General features: G+C 36.3%; 1 protein-coding gene across 2 annotated transcripts; it reads right to left on the bottom strand.

Annotated features, from left to right (window-relative positions):
- LOC128865172 (eukaryotic translation initiation factor 2 subunit 3) lies at positions 1-11,932 on the bottom strand. Of its 2 annotated transcripts, XM_054105256.1 has the most exons (6): positions 11,640-11,876; positions 10,881-11,055; positions 1,771-2,007; positions 1,497-1,714; positions 771-1,426; positions 1-706 (listed from the first exon to the last, which is right to left on the bottom strand). In XM_054105256.1, exons 1-6 carry the CDS (start codon positions 11,703-11,705, stop codon positions 631-633), a joined length of 1,428 nt encoding a protein of 475 aa, XP_053961231.1. In that variant the 5' UTR covers positions 11,706-11,876; the 3' UTR covers positions 1-630. The 2 variants fall into 2 exon arrangements, with proteins under 2 accessions (XP_053961231.1, XP_053961221.1); XM_054105246.1 differs by lacking the exons at positions 1-706; positions 771-1,426; positions 1,497-1,714; positions 1,771-2,007 and adding an exon at positions 5,298-7,338 and having other exon boundaries at positions 11,640-11,932.
- Positions 11,933-18,548: the final 6,616 nt, after the last annotated feature.

Below are 18,548 nucleotides of genomic sequence, written 5' to 3' on the forward strand. Positions count from 1 at the left end.
TTTATAAAGAAAAAATGTACGAATAAAATGTAGCTTGAAAAATGTTGTGATTATTATGAAAAGATGAATGACTTAATATGTTAGCACAAGTTTATATGTCTATATCCACCGCGATTCCTCTGTCCTGTTACCAACAACTGTTATGTAAACAAATTTAAATTACCATTGGGCACAAGGGCGCGCGGGTATAAATAAAAATGTGAAATTGAAACATTATCACCCACTGTCGAATTTTCACAGAATTTGAGTTAAATTGTGAACTGCGGAACCTGCCTGTATAAGTGTGTCTATATATAAATATAGACACATGTTTATAATATACAACATTTCTTTCAATTAGCGTAAATAGACAATTTTGTGTAAAAATGTATTTGCTTTCCATTATTTGTTTTTTAAATAACAAATTTCAATTCGTTTAATTAGGGTGGTAATTAATTAATATATAATTTGTTGTTTTGCTCTTTTCCTTAGAGCAAGTTCTATTGAGTGTATATCGTGAGAAAATTAAAGAAGGAAACAGTATCTTGTAATAATTTATATATATAAAAATTGAAGACTGGTGAATCCGTTTTGCTCACTTATAACAAATACGTTTCAAACTGTTACTCCTCGTTATGTATACCACTGATTTCACTTTTTGACTGGCTTGCTGTCTAGCACAGGTTGAATAGTTTTGCCGCCAAAGATTTGGCCCCATCCAATTAAACTAAATCAAAAAAGATGAATTCATTTCATTTCATTTTAGAATATTTCGATTGTAAAATACTCACCGCCAATGTTTCTCCACACGACGACTCAATGCAATTTTTTCTCCCTTCTCGGTGCAAACCGGTGTTGTCAACACTATTTTAGCTAAATCACCTTTTGTGGCTGAGATACGACCACCCGTGCTCAAGGATCCTATATTTACTAACAAAATTTCGTTCCTTTGGAGCTTTTCTACTCGAGCTCCCTTCTTATCTCCATCCGTGCGAACGCCCAATAGTCGTCGCAAGAGGTAATACGATATTTCTAACTCAATATAAATGTCGGGAAGATGGCCAACAGCTCCCAGTACCTGGCCAACGAGGCGATCCGCCCGACATAGCGTCGGATCGATCTTCGTACCCACACCAATTAAGCCACCGGGCACCGCGTATTGCAGCTCATTTTGCTCGGCATACAATGAGACGATGCGCGAGAAAATCGGTCTACAGGTAATGTTGCCCTCACTATCCTTCGTGACCACACCGGGACGCACTTCAATCTCCTGACCCACTTTCAGTACACCACATAGGATAGAACCACCAGCTACGCCTCCTTTAAGGTCGTTGACTTCACAACCAGGCTTATTCACATCGAAAGAACGTATGACAATTAGACGAGGAGGCGCCTTGAAATCACGTTGGGGTACTGGAATCTTCTTAGTGATATATTCACATAACACCTGGATTAAATAAATTACATATAAAATGTGTTCCCAAATATGCATAAATAACTATAATATTACAACTCACATCAATATTATACTTTAGCTGGGCAGAAATTGGTATGATTGGTGCGCCTTCAGCAACTGTGCCCTGCACGAATTTCGTTATCTCTTCATACTGCTCTTTGGCTTGGCTCTCCTTCACCAGATCGATTTTGTTTTGCAAAATCAGGATTTGTTTCAATTTCATAATTTCAATAGCAGCCAAATGCTCAGAAGTTTGCGGCTGAGGGCATGATTCATTACCTATCATACAAATAATTTAATTAATATAGAAAAATATGTATGAGCGCTTAACTTACCGGCAATTAAAAGTAGTGCGGCATCCATTACAGCAGCACCGTTCAACATTGTAGCCATAAGAATGTCGTGACCGGGACAATCCACGAAACTCACGTGACGCACCAACTTGAAACGACCCGAACAGGATGGACGTGCACAGGGGAAGCTGTCATCCTTGCTAGAACCGTCAGATATAAAGCAAGCTGGCCGTGGACACTTTGGATTGTCGCATTTGTAAATTTTGGCGTTGGCGTAACCTGTGTTTTATAAAAAATAATATATAAATTCAAATGTATTTTTAGAGTCATTGAAAATAAGGAGCTATATAAAATATCTTCAATAAAATGGAAGTCCTTGTACTGCGTATTTACATAAAATGTCAAATATTCTCGAATGATAAAGGCGCAAAATAAATAGGAAATATAAATCAATGGGCCTTTACAATTCTACTAGGTTGTTCAATAAGTTTTACGGTTCGGTAAGAGAGGACGTTGCTACCTAAATTGTTATGTTAGTACACTCTTCATATGAAAGATTGTGAAGCCCTTCAGTTTCGGCGTGTCACTGTATTTTCTGCAATGGAAAAATTCCAGTATTGTGCAGTGATTGAATTTTTATTTTTGGAAGTTTTAAAAGTCTATAAGGACTTTTCGCCATCAATTAGTACAGTAGGTAGATGGGTTGCTGAATTGAAGACGATCCACGTCAAGGACGTTCCCACGACAGTCCATTCTACTTTGCCGGAACGACCCGGATTTATAACTGGCCAAGGATTGTCACTTCAGCAGCATTCCACGTACATACATGGGGAATGTTTACTGCTACAACAACAATATCCCCGACAAGGACGTCCAAAAACAATAGCAACACTAGAAATCGTAGAAAAATACGGGATATCGTATTGGAAAATCGTCGTAGATTTAGTAGAATCTCTAAGCATCTCAATTGGCAGTGTAAGCAATATTTTGAGTGAAGTATTGGCTTTCAGAAAGCTGTGTGCACAATGGGTGCCGCATTCGCTAACAATGGAACAAATCAAATTCATCTTCTCAACAACACTTAGATCGTTTTCAAAAGAATAAAATGGATTTTGTGTGTCGGCTCATTACTATGGATGAGACTTGGGGCTATCACCATGATCCTCATACGAAACAAGAGGTTAAGAGTGGTGTGAACCTGGTGCGAAAGGAATTTTGTTTGTGGATTACGGGCAAACTGGTAAAACAATAGTCTGAGAATTATTATAACCTTTTAGACCAACTGAAGAAAAAATTTCCTGAAAAAAGACCCATTTTGCGAAATAAAAAAAAAATTTTCATCCGGACAATGCACCGTGTCACAGGAGCATTTTGACAATGGCTAGATAGATAGATTTCTTCGATGTTTGCACTTCGACCTCATGATTTTTTTTATTGTTGTAGCAGCTTACTCCTGGTCTTTTATGCTCATGGCTAAAATCCGGGAATTAAAGTTCGAATTGTTGGAGCATGCACTGTATTTACCAGATTTAGTCCCTAACGACTTTCATGTGTTTCCAGACCTAAAAAAAATGCATGTGTTGGAAGCGGTTTTCATCAAATGATGAGGTCATAACAGCTTGTTGATGCGTATTTTGCAGGCCTTCGAGATTATCACTTCTGGGATGGAATCCATAGACTGGAATCACGTTGGAACAAGTATATTGATGTTCAGGGAGACTTAAAGTGTATTTCAAGCTATATAATTGTGTTTGTCTTTTCGAATCGCAAAACTTATTGAACAACCTAGTATATATATACTTTCCAGAATATTAGTCATAGTTGCGAACACATTTCTTCTTACGAGGTGTGCAATCTAAAAAAACAATTTTAAAAGACATTTTTCATTTCTTCTTAGTATTGCACCTATGCATGTTCGTCCACGTTTGATCCTCTCAAGGAGTTTCGGTGATATATTTTGTACAATTAAAGCACTATAGTCTTTTATATGACCCTGAACTAATATTTAAAATCTTACTCTAACACATTTTATGTAAAGACAAAGCAAAAAAAAAAGAAAAAAAAAATATATATACATATATCATATACATATATAATATATATATATATATATATATAACCAAACTCATGACTAATGAAAATCTAGCTTAGGGGGCGTCCATAAATTACGTGAGGTGTTTTTTTCAATTTTCTGACCCTCCCTCCCCCCCTGGTGAGATGTCGTGAGATTTTATTCAACCCCATCCCCCAATCTCACGTGAGATTTTTCAAAATGTGGGTTTCTTATGTAAACGCGTTGGATTGTTATTGTAAAAAGAAAAAAAATTTGCTTCGTGCTTTTATTTACGACTAGTTAAGACTAGTAATCAATATTGCTGAGAGTTATAAGTGTAATAAAAATTTAACAATAGAAGACTTAAATCGTAACTACTGCGATTAAAAAAAGAATATCTACTCTAATTCAGTTCATGGAGAATCATGCGCGGTTTCAAGAGAGACTATTGGGACCAACATGTCCATATGATTTTTAGTAAAATCATGTGCTCCTTCAACTTCGTTCTAATCTAGCCACTCTAAGCCGTTGACGCTTGCGCACAGTAAGTCATTAGCTAATGGAGAAATGGAGCAAATGATTTTCCGTCATGTTCTTTAAAGTCCGGAATTGTCAAACGTCAACCTGAGTGATAGGGCGTTCGGCTCATAGTGGCGCGAAAACAACCGACGGGCTACACTGTACCGCAAATTCAGATTAAATTGAGCTATTTGGTATAAAACAAATATGGTGGTTTGACAGTAGTAATGTATAACGTCGAAGTATGAATGAAATTATTTTCTTTCGAACGAATTAGTGAATGATCTTAATCATACTACGATTACGCTTGAGATTAAATCTTAAGCATGTACAATTTTTTTGTTTCAATCAGAAAAAAATTGCGTGATATTTGCCGAGACCCCCCCTCTCTCCAACGTAAGATTATATGAGATTTGACTCGACCCCCTCCCCCCCTAAAACATCTCACGTAATTTATGGACGCCCCCTTAGGTAAAGAAGTGATATATAGATAAACCAGGAAAAAAGGAGAAAGTATATTGGTATTGATAAAATGAAGATAATAGAAGGGCACATATATAGTTTTTCACGTTTGCAGAACAGAATTTCGAAATACATCATTTTGCAATAAAATATTTTATCAAGTAGAATTATACAAAACAATTTTGTGTCATAAAAGTATTGTACTCAACCCCAATCCAGTCATGACAAATTTTCTCATAAAAGTCCAATGACTACCATAATACTCTAGTACCATCTACTCGTGGGATAACAGCACAAGAAGCACAACAAAAATCGACGAAACTCGACCAAGTACCTGCCAATTATATATGTGCCATGACCGTATAAACTATTTTTCTTATATATGGCATAGCTTCGAATTCCTTCAGTTTCACTTATAGAATACTAGTCAAATGGTTTCAACAATAAGTTTTTGTTTATTTAATTTTTATATTTATGATTTAACTTATTTTAATTTTTTTAAATCGTAGTGATACTTAAGGTTGGTCATAAAAAATATGAATAAATAACCACCCCTTAAAGGCAGTGAAATTACATTTGATGGAACAATACTTAGCAATAGAATTTTGTCTATTCGTAATACAATGGATTACAAAAACAAAAAATAAGTATATAATAAGCATTTTGACAATGAGTAAGAGTATTGGAAATGGAGTAGGAATTTAACTGTCATGATAATTATCAACAATAGCATCTCCAATTCCAATTTAATTTCACTTTTTGTGAATTGAATCAAAATTTAATATAAATTATTTCTTTTCGTCTTCTTAATGACAACGTTAAATGAAATGTTTGGTTAATTTGTTGATACAATTATTAAAACAATACTTTGCGACAATTGTCTGCACCACAACGGCAAGAGACCTTCTCGGCTGCCGACAAATTTTCATAGTCTGTACGCACATAGTCGAATGTCAATTCCTCTCCGGCTTTTATTGGTCGCAGTGAGAAGAAAGCTAAACGTGGCATATTAATGTCCAGATTATTGATCCAGAACGGAAACACCGCTAGATTGGGATTGCATGAGTGATTTATAAAATGCGAAATATTGCCGTAGAGTGCCGCATCAATTGTATACACACTCTCCCCAGATGTATTGTAATCTAAATCGAAGAGATAGGTGCGTCCTATGGCGTCATAAGTTTGCCCGCGTTCATTTGCCTCGTCGCTTGTGATTATCTCGCCTACATATTCGCACACGTACTCTCCCTTACGCAACGCTTTCTCGGTCCGCACACCCCAGCCGCATCCATTAAATGTACGGAATATACAAAGTGAGTTGTTGCGCCCACGCTGTATGACTCGATTTACACATTCCTCATTGCAAGCACACCTACTATTGCACTCATAGATGGCCTCCCCTGGTCGGATGCGCAGGCGACCTGCTTTATCGTACGCAAAATAACTATCTGCCATGCGCGCACAGCAAGTAGATAATGGCGCACATTCCTTTTCACATTGACATCCGATTGGAGGATCTTCCTGCATTTTGACATTCTTTCCTGCGAAACTTTCTTTAATATATTTAAAAGCTGGATCAATAACTTCCAAATCAAATCGATTTTCAACCGTTATTTTCGCTAGATGTTCCACCTGATTCATACGCTCTTGGAAAGCTTGCAGTTCGTTTAATTGCTGCTTGCGTCGATAGTAAATAGGCTTCATTAACATCATATTAATCACGCGCTTGCGTATCTTTTCCGGCTCTCGGAAGCTACGAGATCTGGATGCGCGAAATTGCGCCAACAATATTAAATCAGCTTTCAGCAGCAAATGGTCATACTTATCCAATTCCTCTATTTGCAATTTGCTCATATCAAAAACTAGACCATTCTCTGCGATATCAGCCTCAATATGAGTTGTTATCTCTGAAATAATAAATTCGTGCAATGTGTATAGTGACTCAATAAATGGCTCCAGCAATGCACATTCACTGATATTATCGAGCGACTCCCAAGTATTGGTTTCGGGAGGGTATCCCAACCATTTGACAAAAAATATGGGGTTGCCATTAATCGACTCAATCGATTCTATGCGCTCTACTATATACTCGCCATTCACTTTAAATTGTTTCAACTTTTGGCGCTTTGTGAGAGGTGTATGTTCACCATCGGATCCAACGAAGGCGTTGTCAACCTCAGGCTTGTTGCGTTTTGTACCCGATTTCTGGGTTTCGTTTAGCGCATTTATTGCATACGTGAAGATCCGCAAGCGGGGTGTGCTGGAGCTGCCCTTGGGATCGTTGTGAATGCTCATGCTACATTCAGAGTGGCTGTCATAACCGCTGCTGGGGCTTGAGGAGCAGCCACGTGTTGGGGCCTGTGAACTACCCATACTGCTGCTTCGTGTGGACGTTCGTGTTAGGTGCGTATCTGCGCTGGCAGTACGTGTCCGCTTATGCTTGCGTGCCCGCAGTGTTGGACGCTCATGATCAACTGGCAGGCTGTTGCGTCGTTTTGCATCTAACTTCGCCTCGAACTCGCGCAGCAACACTGGCGAACTCAATAATGCGCGTACCCTTTCATCACTGAGACGTTCTGCAGAATTCATATATCATCAACCAGTACCGTATGTCGGGATATAAGACGAAGAGAATCGTGTATAGATGCACGCATGGAATTCCATTTAAAGTGCAAATCAAAAAACCCAAAGAAAAACAAAGAAAAACAGAAATTGAATTAATGTGCTGGATTTTGCTATTTTACATGTTGAAGTTTAGGTAAATAGAACAAAAAGGCGAATCTTAAAATAGGGCAACGTTTTTTCTAAAAAGGCAATACAAATTATACTTTCGTCAAATCATGCCCAAATACCTATTTTCCCCTGTGGAACACTCAGAACGGATTGCGAACTAATGGTTAAAAATGTAATAAAATAGCATACAAAGAACTGCAAATATTCCAGCAACTAATTTAATTTACTTTAAATGGAATTCCTTTAGCATGTTTAGATTTCAAGGTGTCAAACTTAAGTAAATGAAAAGGGTGTGAAGGCAAATCCCATAAACAAACGGAGGCAATTTACAGCAGCACATTTAGTAGAACACAGGATAATTTATTATTATTATTATAACGTCGTCATTAAATCGATAATTTATGAATCAGTTATATTTCCAAACTTATTATTAAAAACGATTTATATGTCTTGTAAATGCAAATATGTGTAAAAGTAACAAATAAAATTGGTGAATTCAGTCAATGATAATGGGTGGTTATAAAACACGATGAAAGTAGCTTTAGCTCAGACTCAGTTTTCTGAATGAAAGGTGCCTTCTGTAAGCATAAAAACGGCTTGTAGCACCTGAAAAAAAGAAACCTGAGCTAAAACTCATATTCTGCGCAATATTTGAAAGCATTGTAACGATAGTGTGGGAAAAATTATGGGGCTTACTTACTAAAAAACCCGTATAGCTTAGATTACGTGTATTGCGGTTTTTAGCAAATTTTAAATGGTGTTTCGTATTGCCACATTGAAATATGCTTTTGGTTTTAAACATTTTACAAAAAACTAGATTTGAGTTTTAACCGTATGGGTAATTTAATAAGTAAGTGATTTACTAGGTAACATTAACACACTCACTTTAGTCCGACGACGGTCGGTTGGTTCTACGTTGCCGGAATGACCCGGCTTTATATCCGGCCAAGGACTTGTCACTCCAGTATCATTCCCCTTCCATGTTTTTTTATGCACAAGCCCTCTAATATTTTGGACTACTTTTGAATAATCAATGGAATGCCTGAAGTGAATACGGTAAAAACTAAGTCCAAGTAGGGTTAAAAATAGGTGCAAAGCAGTTATAGCAATGGTTCTATGAAACTCTGGTCGATTTCATTCGGTCGATTCGTTTTTATAGCTCCGACGAATAAGTATTACCAAACCACTACATGATAATTGGTGTAAGTCAAAATCTTATTTATTGAAAAAAACAAAAAGTAAATACTTTAACCGCGCAACCGATACCCACATGAGTACTTGCACGAAAGACTCGAGTTAAAAATTACTCAGAGCAGTAAAATTTTCGTTTTCTATTCGCTGCATATTCATAGGGTTTCATGTTCTTTTCTCAAACTGTGGTACTCTGATTAGGCGATTGTGTATTTCTACAAAAGGTGAGGGTGAGTATTATTCAACAGATATTCGTTTATCAGGTAACACAAGTTCGACAAAATATATATATTATTATTAATTATATATTATATTATTAATTACATATTGTATTATATCAAATAAATATATAATTTGTAGAAATGCTGAATTTTCCTAACAATAATTCACCTATTCAATAACCATCAATTGTCCATTCTCTAATCTGGTTTTGTAAACACGAATTAACTACATACATATTACTAATCAACTATATTCTCAATACAGTCGGTTCTAAATTACCAGCAGTATTCTTCAAACATTTACGGGGAAAGTTTATGCTGTTACAACAGCAACCACTACGCCAACCGAATCAGAACATACTATATTTTTTTCATCTTGTTAAAAAAAAAACACCGATTTTCGAGATTTAATCCAATGAGTAGCAGTTCCCTTATGCTTTGTTTATTGTTATGGAGAAAGAATAAAGGACGGGAAACTGTAGATGCCAACATTGAGAAATGTCGACTTGATAATGTTGGGTTACCTTTTTCAAAGGTCTAGTTCCTCTTGCACAGAAAACTTGCTTTCAATGCATTTGTCTATTACGCAGATGCCATGGCTCATTTTAAGACCATAAGCTTTTATTTTAATTTTAATTTAATTTATTAACTTCACTTTGTGATTTTATTTTCTGGAAAAAATGTAAAGGTTATATATATATATATATATATATGTATATATAATTGGCGCGTACACCCTTTTTGGGTGTTTGGCCGAGCTCCTCCTCCTATTTGTGGTGTGCGTCTTGATGTTGTTCCACAAAATGGAGGGGCCTACAGTTTTAAGCCGACTCCGAACGGCAGATATTTTTATGAGGAGCTTTTTCATGGCAGAAATACACTCGGAGGTTTGCCATTGCCTGCTGAGGGGCGAACGCTATTAGAATTTTTTTTTTTTTTTCTTAATTTTGGTGTTTCACCGAGATTCGAACCGACGTTCTCTCTGTGAATTGCGAATGGTAGTCACGCACCAACCCATTCGGCTACGGCGGCCGCCAAGGTTAGGTTAGGATTTTGTGGCAGTCGCTTTAGAGTAACCAACTCACTTATATCATACAGGTCCGTTGTGGTACCACTGTGTAACACGGGAACCTTACTGTTTATTTATCATGGAACCATTTATACTCTCTTATAGGTAGGGTAATTTTTCTCCCAACAAAAGATAGTTCCGTCAGAGTCAAAATGGTATTTTCCTAACAACCTTGCTCTACTCCTAGGCTAAGGCTTAACAATTACAGAGGAAGTGTTCTACTGTTTCTTCGTCTTTCTCGTCTATACAACTTCCGCAGTATTCATGAGAAAATACTCCTAGCGAGTTCGAATTTACTTATAAATTGGATAAATAGTATAGTAGCGTATAGCAGAGACAAACAGACGAACTATCAATTAGATTGATAGAGCGATGCTCAATATTCTGGATAAGATATCGGACGCAGTTTCTCTGGAGGAGGAATAAAACAACAAAAGCAGCGTCAGAATAGATATATAGACCGAGTTATTATAAAAGTGTTTTAAATAATCCTTTAACATAACTGTTCCATATCCAAGAAGAATTTATTGCTCATTTAACTGAATAAATAACTAAATGAACAACATAAAACAAAGTTCATCCCCTTTAAAACGTTGGCGGAAATGAATACATATTGTTCCGAAAAGCAGGTAGATGAAATAACTTCCTCGAATATCTTCACCCTATACCTGCTAACCCTTTTTCCTTTTTTTTTTTTTTTTTTGAGGAAAACTTCTTTGAATTTTATATTATACACATTCACTTTAATAAAAATTAACTACATGTACGTGCATATATGAGTTCTATATTAATTTACATATAGTATGATTTTCATCATCAAAACTGTTACTGACTGATTTATTTGCATATTATCCATAAAACTATAAAATATTTATACCTTAAAATTAATGTTAATCATACATACCGAGCTTAATGGTGATGTTTCTCTCCAGCTCATTTTTAAAGCGTACAGTTTGAACTCCGGAAATAGCTTTAACAACGGTTGATTTGCCGTGTGCTACATGTCCAATAGTACCAATATTAATTGTAGCTTGGCGTGATATTACCTCGGGGGAAAGCGCAGTTAAATTTTCAACATCCTGAAAGTACAAAATGATCAACCTTTTGAAGGAACTAATAAATACATGAAGCTTAAAAAAGTGGTAGTACAGTAAAGACCGCTGGAAAATGGAGTCCCAGAGAAAATTTTCCTTTATTGAAATGAGGTTAGAATAATACTCAAATTGCATCAGAAATACTTGCGACTGCTAATAGTACACCGACGCCACTAAAGTCGAGCTAATGCATTTAGGTTTAAATTGTCTATATAAGCTCATTACATAGCATATTATTAGTAAAGTTGTTGGCAGAATTGTTTTTGGTCTTCATAAGCCACGTGCAGTATTTCTGTTAAGCCTTTTACACCAATCATTGGAAATTAAAAATTTAGTTGGTTAAATTAAAGTCATCAAAGATGCAATATGGAAACGGCACATCACTATTTCTCGGAGATATCGCTCGGAATTCCGCGAACATTAGTCAGTAGTAAATATTTTTCTTTTCATTGACGAATTTCCTTTCAGCCGTATCTGCCGCGTTGTACTCTACCAACGCTGAAATAGCTTTTACATTGCTACTCATCCCGAAACGGATTCAACTTTTTCTGCCGCTTCTGAGCACTTACCAAGTTGCTAAGATCCTGCTTTTGCAAATTTGTATTCACACCTATTTGCGCTTCTATCGTAGACATATTTTATATTTTTAAATTATTAATTCACACGTCTAAAAAATAATTCGATTCACACTCGTTTATACCTAACATCAAAATTTATCCGTCACTTGAAAAGAAATATGCCAACTTCACGCGGCGCCTTTCTATGAGCAAGCGAACCAGTAGAATTGTGTGAGTGAGATAGCTAATGAGTTAAATTCAACAGCGGTGTATTTTTGTCATGCTTATATATTTTCACTAGCATTTATTTACTTGGACGACAAAAATTTGTTGTGCAAGTTTACGGGTCAGTTATCCAGTGGTAGTTTAACTGTGGTGAGTTTAATAATAGGTTCACATATAATACGTTTTCGAGCTTAACTCCCAATCCGTAATTAAAATGCGAGATCATCCGTACAAAATTTCTTTCCCGAAATCTGAGATTATAAAATAGTCTCAGATTATAAACATACTTTTTGCTGTACAACCCCGTGCTTTCTGTGTTACCGATAATTATTATTGCAAATACCAGAAGAAACTTTAAAATAAAAACTAAATTAAAGGTTGCCGGTAAAGATGAGGTTTGTAGTTATAATTCTAACAAAATCTGTGTTCAATATTATTGATTAAGCGTTCATATTGCAGCAAAAATGGAGTGTCTATACAGCTTTGGCCTGGCATTGCGTATTTTAAAATGTATTTTCGCATTTGACATGCATAGTAATGCCATAATTTTTGCAACCTCAGAAGACGTCGCTTACCGATTTCTTCCAACTGTCTGTTACTAGCCGCAAATTGGGAAATTAAATTAACAATTGATTTTATTCGCCTCTTTCCATATCGTTAATAATAACTAATCAAGTCAAAACCAATGAAATATTCCACCAAACCAATTTCTATAAAGGAAAACCTCTCAAAACAAACACGACAGCTGATTGCTGTGATCGAGTAGATTAACTTTTTTGGATTTATTGCTAATCAATGCATATGAGAACATACTTTAAGTCTGTAAAATAGTGCTCAAGCTTTTGGCAAATGAACAGCTGATAGACTAGATGGCGAGCGAAAAGAAATAATATATTGTAACAAATCACGAAAGTTTACGAAAGTACTGGCAATACCGAGCGAATGAAATACTAATACTGAGGCTACGCGCTCATGCATTTGCTGTCCAGCAGCTTATATGTGTGCGTGTCGGGTGCATGACGCTAATATCTAAAATTTTTGATTTTCGTCATGCAAAAGCCGACAACAAGTATGTGTGACACGAAGCAAGTACGTGTGTCACCCGACACGGGTAATCAAAAATAAGAAGGAAAAATAAAGAGGAAGAAGGTAAATATAAAGTTATTCCTTTACTTAACTAGTAATATGGTATAATATTAATAATGATATGAACGAGAAAGTTTCGCGAGCTGATTGGCAACAATAGCGAACGAGGGCACAAAACAAAAACATGAATTAGCCATGATGGTGATAGCAGATAGCGAGACAGAGCACGCTTTGTGGGTCTACCGCTATATGAGTTAGCCGAAGACGATAGGAGACTAGTAAGTTGCTGCTATAATAGAACTAGCCAAAAGATATGAGCTGGCAGATCTATAAATTAAGATAGTTATGATGGAGAAAAAGATTGTGCCTCCCGAATTCGCCGTTTCGTAAGATTCCATCTATAGAGATACAAAAGGAAAGGGAATTACTTGTTTGTGAAGAATAAAAGTAAGCGAAAGCAATGGAAACAACCAAACATAAGAAATTATACGTACACGCACACACTTCTTAGCCACGGCGTCTTCCGAATAAAAACGCGAAAAACTCCATTTGGAATCTTTATATTAATTTGTGCTTTAACAATGTAGCACGTGACATTTCGTTTGCATTACAAACACAATATTACCAAGCCATTCACTGAATTTTCACAAATATCTAATGTATTATAGGAGAAACTGCATTGTTTGTTTTGTATTGCGAAGGGAGCTGACGTCAGAGTCAAATAACTGTTGTTTTATGGCACTACCTTCAGTACTCAATTCGCCTTGGTTGTGAAGCACATGTATCAAGGTGGATTTAATAAGGTGACAGCATTCACCCAGCTGAATTTTTCGCCGTAGGTATGGCTTACGTCAAAATGATATGCTTTGTTTGTATGTATTGGTATGTTTACATTCGTATGTTTACATTTGCTTGCTGATTTTGACATGATGCTTGCACCAAACGCAACAACAAATAAATGTAGGGTTTTACTTATATGTGTTTGCTGTCACCTGTAATAAATTCGCCTTGACATGTATATAATCTAATGAGTATGCGCATGGGGTATTCAGTAGTTAAACTTAAGCGAATAATCTAAAAGTAATAGAGTGAAAGTAATAAGGTAAAGTCTTGAAAATCAAGTAAAAAAGGTATGTTTTATTCAATAATCCAGTGATCGAACTCAGGGAGTTATTGTAAGAGATTTATTTGAATTTTAGCGTAAAAAAATTCGTATCAGTATTAAGGCTTCAAGATACTTCTCTACTGGAGAAAGGAAAATATTGGAAAATTTGACTCCCCTTGATTGGATTGAAAACTGAATCACCGAATGTGATTTCCATTCTGTCAATGTGCTTCGTAGGTTGGTATCAAGGTATAGATCAGCCTGCTGTGTTGACAATCACCAACCCAACGGTCAGGACGGCGAAGTTTTTCTCAGTAAATTTCGCGAAGCCAATATCTGCTTTGTCAAAATTAATGAAGGTACGGTGATAAACGGAAATAAAGTCAGGTTTATAGATCGACATCATAATGGGTAAATGGTATGATGCTTGAAATAGCTTAGGTCGTTTGTTATATATCAGACCAGAGCTAAAAATTTTAAGGTAAGGCGAACTACATATACTCTGGTGGGGGCGTCGTCGTTCACTATGTTGAGTGTCAAATAATCTATCTCCCCAGCCATTAGTTTATCCTAGGGCCCGACTTAAGTGTCAGATTTCATGATAGGTCATCTTTTACCAATATTAGGATGAGCCGGGCAAAGCCTGTATGTACATATTAAATATTTTGAACTCTTCATAATCTTACCGGACAGCTAAAACTTTGCGGAAAAACTTTAGTATAATGTATATCGCTTTGAAAAACACGGTTAAAAGGGGGTGATAGAGGGGTGTATCCCCATCTTAAAACTGAAAACAGAACCTGCCGGAGGCTTATAGTTTTTAAGTAATTTAATGTTAAAGTTCTCTAATTTAGCGAAAAGTTGGTGTTGCCATACACCTGAAATGAAAACGAAGTTCGCACGCAGGGATGTTCAGTGGAAGGTTCATTGTAAAACTGCAGTATTTTTTGCTGTAATTGAAAGTTGAGAATCCATTGTGGAAATAAAAACATACAACTCACTTAAACTTAAAAACAATGATATTAAGCGTATCACAAAAAATAATAAAGTAATTAAAATTAAATTAAATTAATTAACACAGTATTTTTGCGTAGAACTCCTTATCGCGTGGGCGGCCTTGGCCGCGCTCCAAAAAAATAACCCTCATCAGTCCAACTCCGGTTACGTAATCCTCCGTATTTTTGCGTAGCACTTCTTTTCGCGTGGGCAGCCTTCGGCCGCGCTTCAAAAAAGTAACCCTCATCAGTCCAACTCCGGCTACGCAATCCTCCGTATTTTTGCGTAGTACTTCTTTACGCGTGGGCGGCCTTCGGCCGCGTTAAAAAAAAAAAACCCTCATCAGTCCAACTCCGGCTACGCAATCCACAGTAATTTTGCGTAGAACTCCTTTTCGCGTGGGCGGCCTTCGGCCGCGCTTCAAAAGAATATTCCTCATCAGTCCAACTCCGGCTACGCAATCCACAGTATTTTTGCGTAAAACTCCTTACCGTGTTAAAACCATTGAACCCAAAATTAAAACGTCATTTGCGTGTATGTAGTAAAGAGGCACAATAACCCCCATCCCCATCATTAACACTAAACTCAAGTACTTAATTTTTGTTTTCATTTGCAGGCATCCGGCAACACCATACTGTTGTAATTCCAATCTTCTTCTTATTCGCGTTTAAAATTGGAAAGTGATTGCATGGGCAAATGAATTTGCATTTAATTTTAATAGAAATAATTAGAGTGTATATTTGGTGAATTTTAGTGAAATGTTAAAAAATGTGGCTGGAGTTTAGAACAGTGCCGATCTTGGAATTTCTGGCAAACTATAATGTTTTTTTTAATGAAACTTGGTGGAGATGTTAGTGAGGTGTTAAGGAACACTCTTTATAACTTTAAATTAATCGGGAAATAATAATTTTTTAATTATTTACATTCAAAATGCCCTTGGGAACATCAGTATAATTTGCCACATTACACTCTATATTTTTTAACATTTCACTATAAATCACCAAATATACACTCACACGCGTGTTTTTACCGATTTTTATGCTAATATTTTAATTATATCTATTAAAATTAAATGCAAATACATTTGCCTATGCAATCACATTCCAATTTTAAGCGCGAATAAGAAGAAGATTGGAATGCCAACAGTATGGTGTTGCCGGATGCCTGCAAATGAAAACAAAAAATAAGTTCTTAAGTTTAGTCTTAATCATGGGGGTCGGGGTTATTGTGCCTCCTTATTACATACACGCATATGACGTTTTAATTTTGGGTTCAATGGTTTTAACACAGAAAGGAGTTTTACGCAAAAATACTGTGGATTGCGTAGCCGGAGTTGGACTGATGAGGGTTATTTTTTTGAAGCGCGGCCGAAGGCCGCCCACGCAAAAAGGAATTCTACGCAAAAATACTGTGGATTGCGTAGCCGGAGTTGGACTGATGAGGGTTATTTTTTTGAAGCGCGGCCGAAGGCCGCCCACGCGAAAGGGAGTTCTACGCAAAAATACTGTGGATTGCGTAGCCGGAGTTGGACTGATGAGGGTTATTTTTTTGAAGCGCGGCCGAAGGCCGCCCACGCGAAAAGGAGTTCTACGCAAAAATACTGTGGATTGCGTAGCCGGAGTTGGACTGATGAGGGTTATTTTTTTGAAGCGCGGCCGAAGGCCGCCCACGCGAAAAGGAGTTCTACGCAAAAATACTGTGGATTGCGTAGCCGGAGTTGGACTGATGAGGGTTATTTTTTTGAAGTGCGGCCGAAGGCCGCCCACGCGAAAAGGAGTTCTACGCAAAAATACTGTGGATTGCGTAGCCGGAGTTGGACTGATGAGGGTTATTTTTTTGAAGCGCGGCCGAAGGCCGCCTACGCGATAAAGAGTTCCACGCAAAAATACTGTGTTAATCAATTTAATTACTTTATTATTTTTTGTGATACGCTTAATATCATTGTTTTTAAGTTTAAATGAGTTGTATGTTTTTATTTTCAAATTCATTTCTCAACTTTAAATTACAGCAAAAAATACTGCAGTTTTACAATGAACCTTCCACTGAACATCCCTGCGTGCGAACTTCGTTTTCATTTCAGGTGTATGGCAACACCAACTTTTCGCTAAATTATAGAACTTTAACATTAAATTACTTAAAAACTATAAGCCTCCGGCAGGTTCTGTTTTCAGTTTTAAGATGAGGATACACCCCTCTATCACCCCCTTTTTACCGTTTTTTCCAAAGCGATCGGCACTATACTAAATTCTAGCCAAAAATGTAGAGTGTAATGTGGCAAATTATAGTGAAGTTCCCCAGGGCATTTTGAATGCAAATAATAAAAAAAAATATTATTTCCCGAATAATTTAAAGTTATAAAGAGTGTTCCTTAACTCCTAACTAACATCTCCACCAAGTTTCATTAAAAACAACATTATAGTTTGCCAAAAATTCCCAAATATACTTGTTCTAAATTCCAGCCTTCAATTAATTATATTCAATCATAAAAATATCAAATTCGTTTTGATATTGGCGCAGTAGCATGATGCAAAGAATAATGAGATGGCGCCCATCGTGGTCCCGTTACTTTGCGCTCAGCGAATTTGACAACTAGTTACGTGATTTTAGCTCCAGTATGGCCAGATTACCATTTTCGTAACTTGATTTATGATTTTTTTTTTGTTATTTTTATTATTTTGTGTCTCGGAGTTTTAGTTCTTTCTTCATGACATTTTTCTAGTTGTTCTAATTAAAATGTCATGTTTATAATTTTGTAAAATATGCATTTTTTAATAATTATTTAAATAATTCACTCAGTTTTATTTAGCTTTACTTTTTTTTAACATCTGGTGGCATTGCCCGCGAGTGCAGGTGTTGTTGGTGTTCTTCTGCTGTCGGCAGTCAAATCTCTCTCTCGCTACTGCAGTGTTGCCTAGCTTTGGATATAAAAACGCATTAAAATGCCCATTCAAAGAAAATAACCCAACAAATTTTTATTGAATCACTTAAAGAACTTTGTATGCGTGACAAATTGTCTTTAAAATGTGCGTTTTTTTAAATAAATATGTCATGCTTATGTACAATTTAATTTATGAGGTTTTTCTTAAACGAGACTCTTTTGTTAAGGGAACGGCTTTTTTGCTATATTTGAAGTTATGTAACTAGATAAGGTACTCTTTTTGTAAAAATGTCAGTATGGTTTCTTTAGTATTTTCTGGTAGTTTGTGGCTTATTTTTACAATGAATACAACTCTTAATGTCCTATGTCTCACTAAAGATTTATGACCGGAAGAAACAATTACACCTCTAAGGTTTTAATTCGCATTCAATAAATTCAAAGGCTTTTTAAAATGTGTAAAAAGGTTTTCAATCTTAAGAAGAGTTGGGAGCGGGGCAAATAATATTTTTGCATAACCTTAAATGGAGCCAAAAATTAAATTTGCACTTTCAAATTATCAAATTTTATAAGAGTAAAAAAATTTTCATTAGCACTAAAATCTTCTCAGAGATCTGGTCGCATTGCCCATGAT

Source organism: Anastrepha ludens, chromosome 2 (genome assembly GCF_028408465.1).
Source record: "Anastrepha ludens isolate Willacy chromosome 2, idAnaLude1.1, whole genome shotgun sequence".
Taxonomy (NCBI): Eukaryota; Metazoa; Arthropoda; class Insecta; order Diptera; family Tephritidae; genus Anastrepha; species Anastrepha ludens.

Coding starts and splice junctions, on each gene's coding strand:
- LOC128865172 (XM_054105246.1), bottom strand. CDS start 11,705: ATGTCTACGATAGAAGCGCAAATAGGTGTGAATACAAATTTGCAAAAG. Junction 11,056..11,639: donor AGCAGGATCTTAGCAACTTG/GTAAGTGCTCAG, acceptor TTGTACTTTCAG/GATGTTGAAAATTTAACTGC. Junction 7,339..10,880: donor AAACATCACCATTAAGCTCG/GTATGTATGATT, acceptor TGAATTCTGCAG/AACGTCTCAGTGATGAAAGG.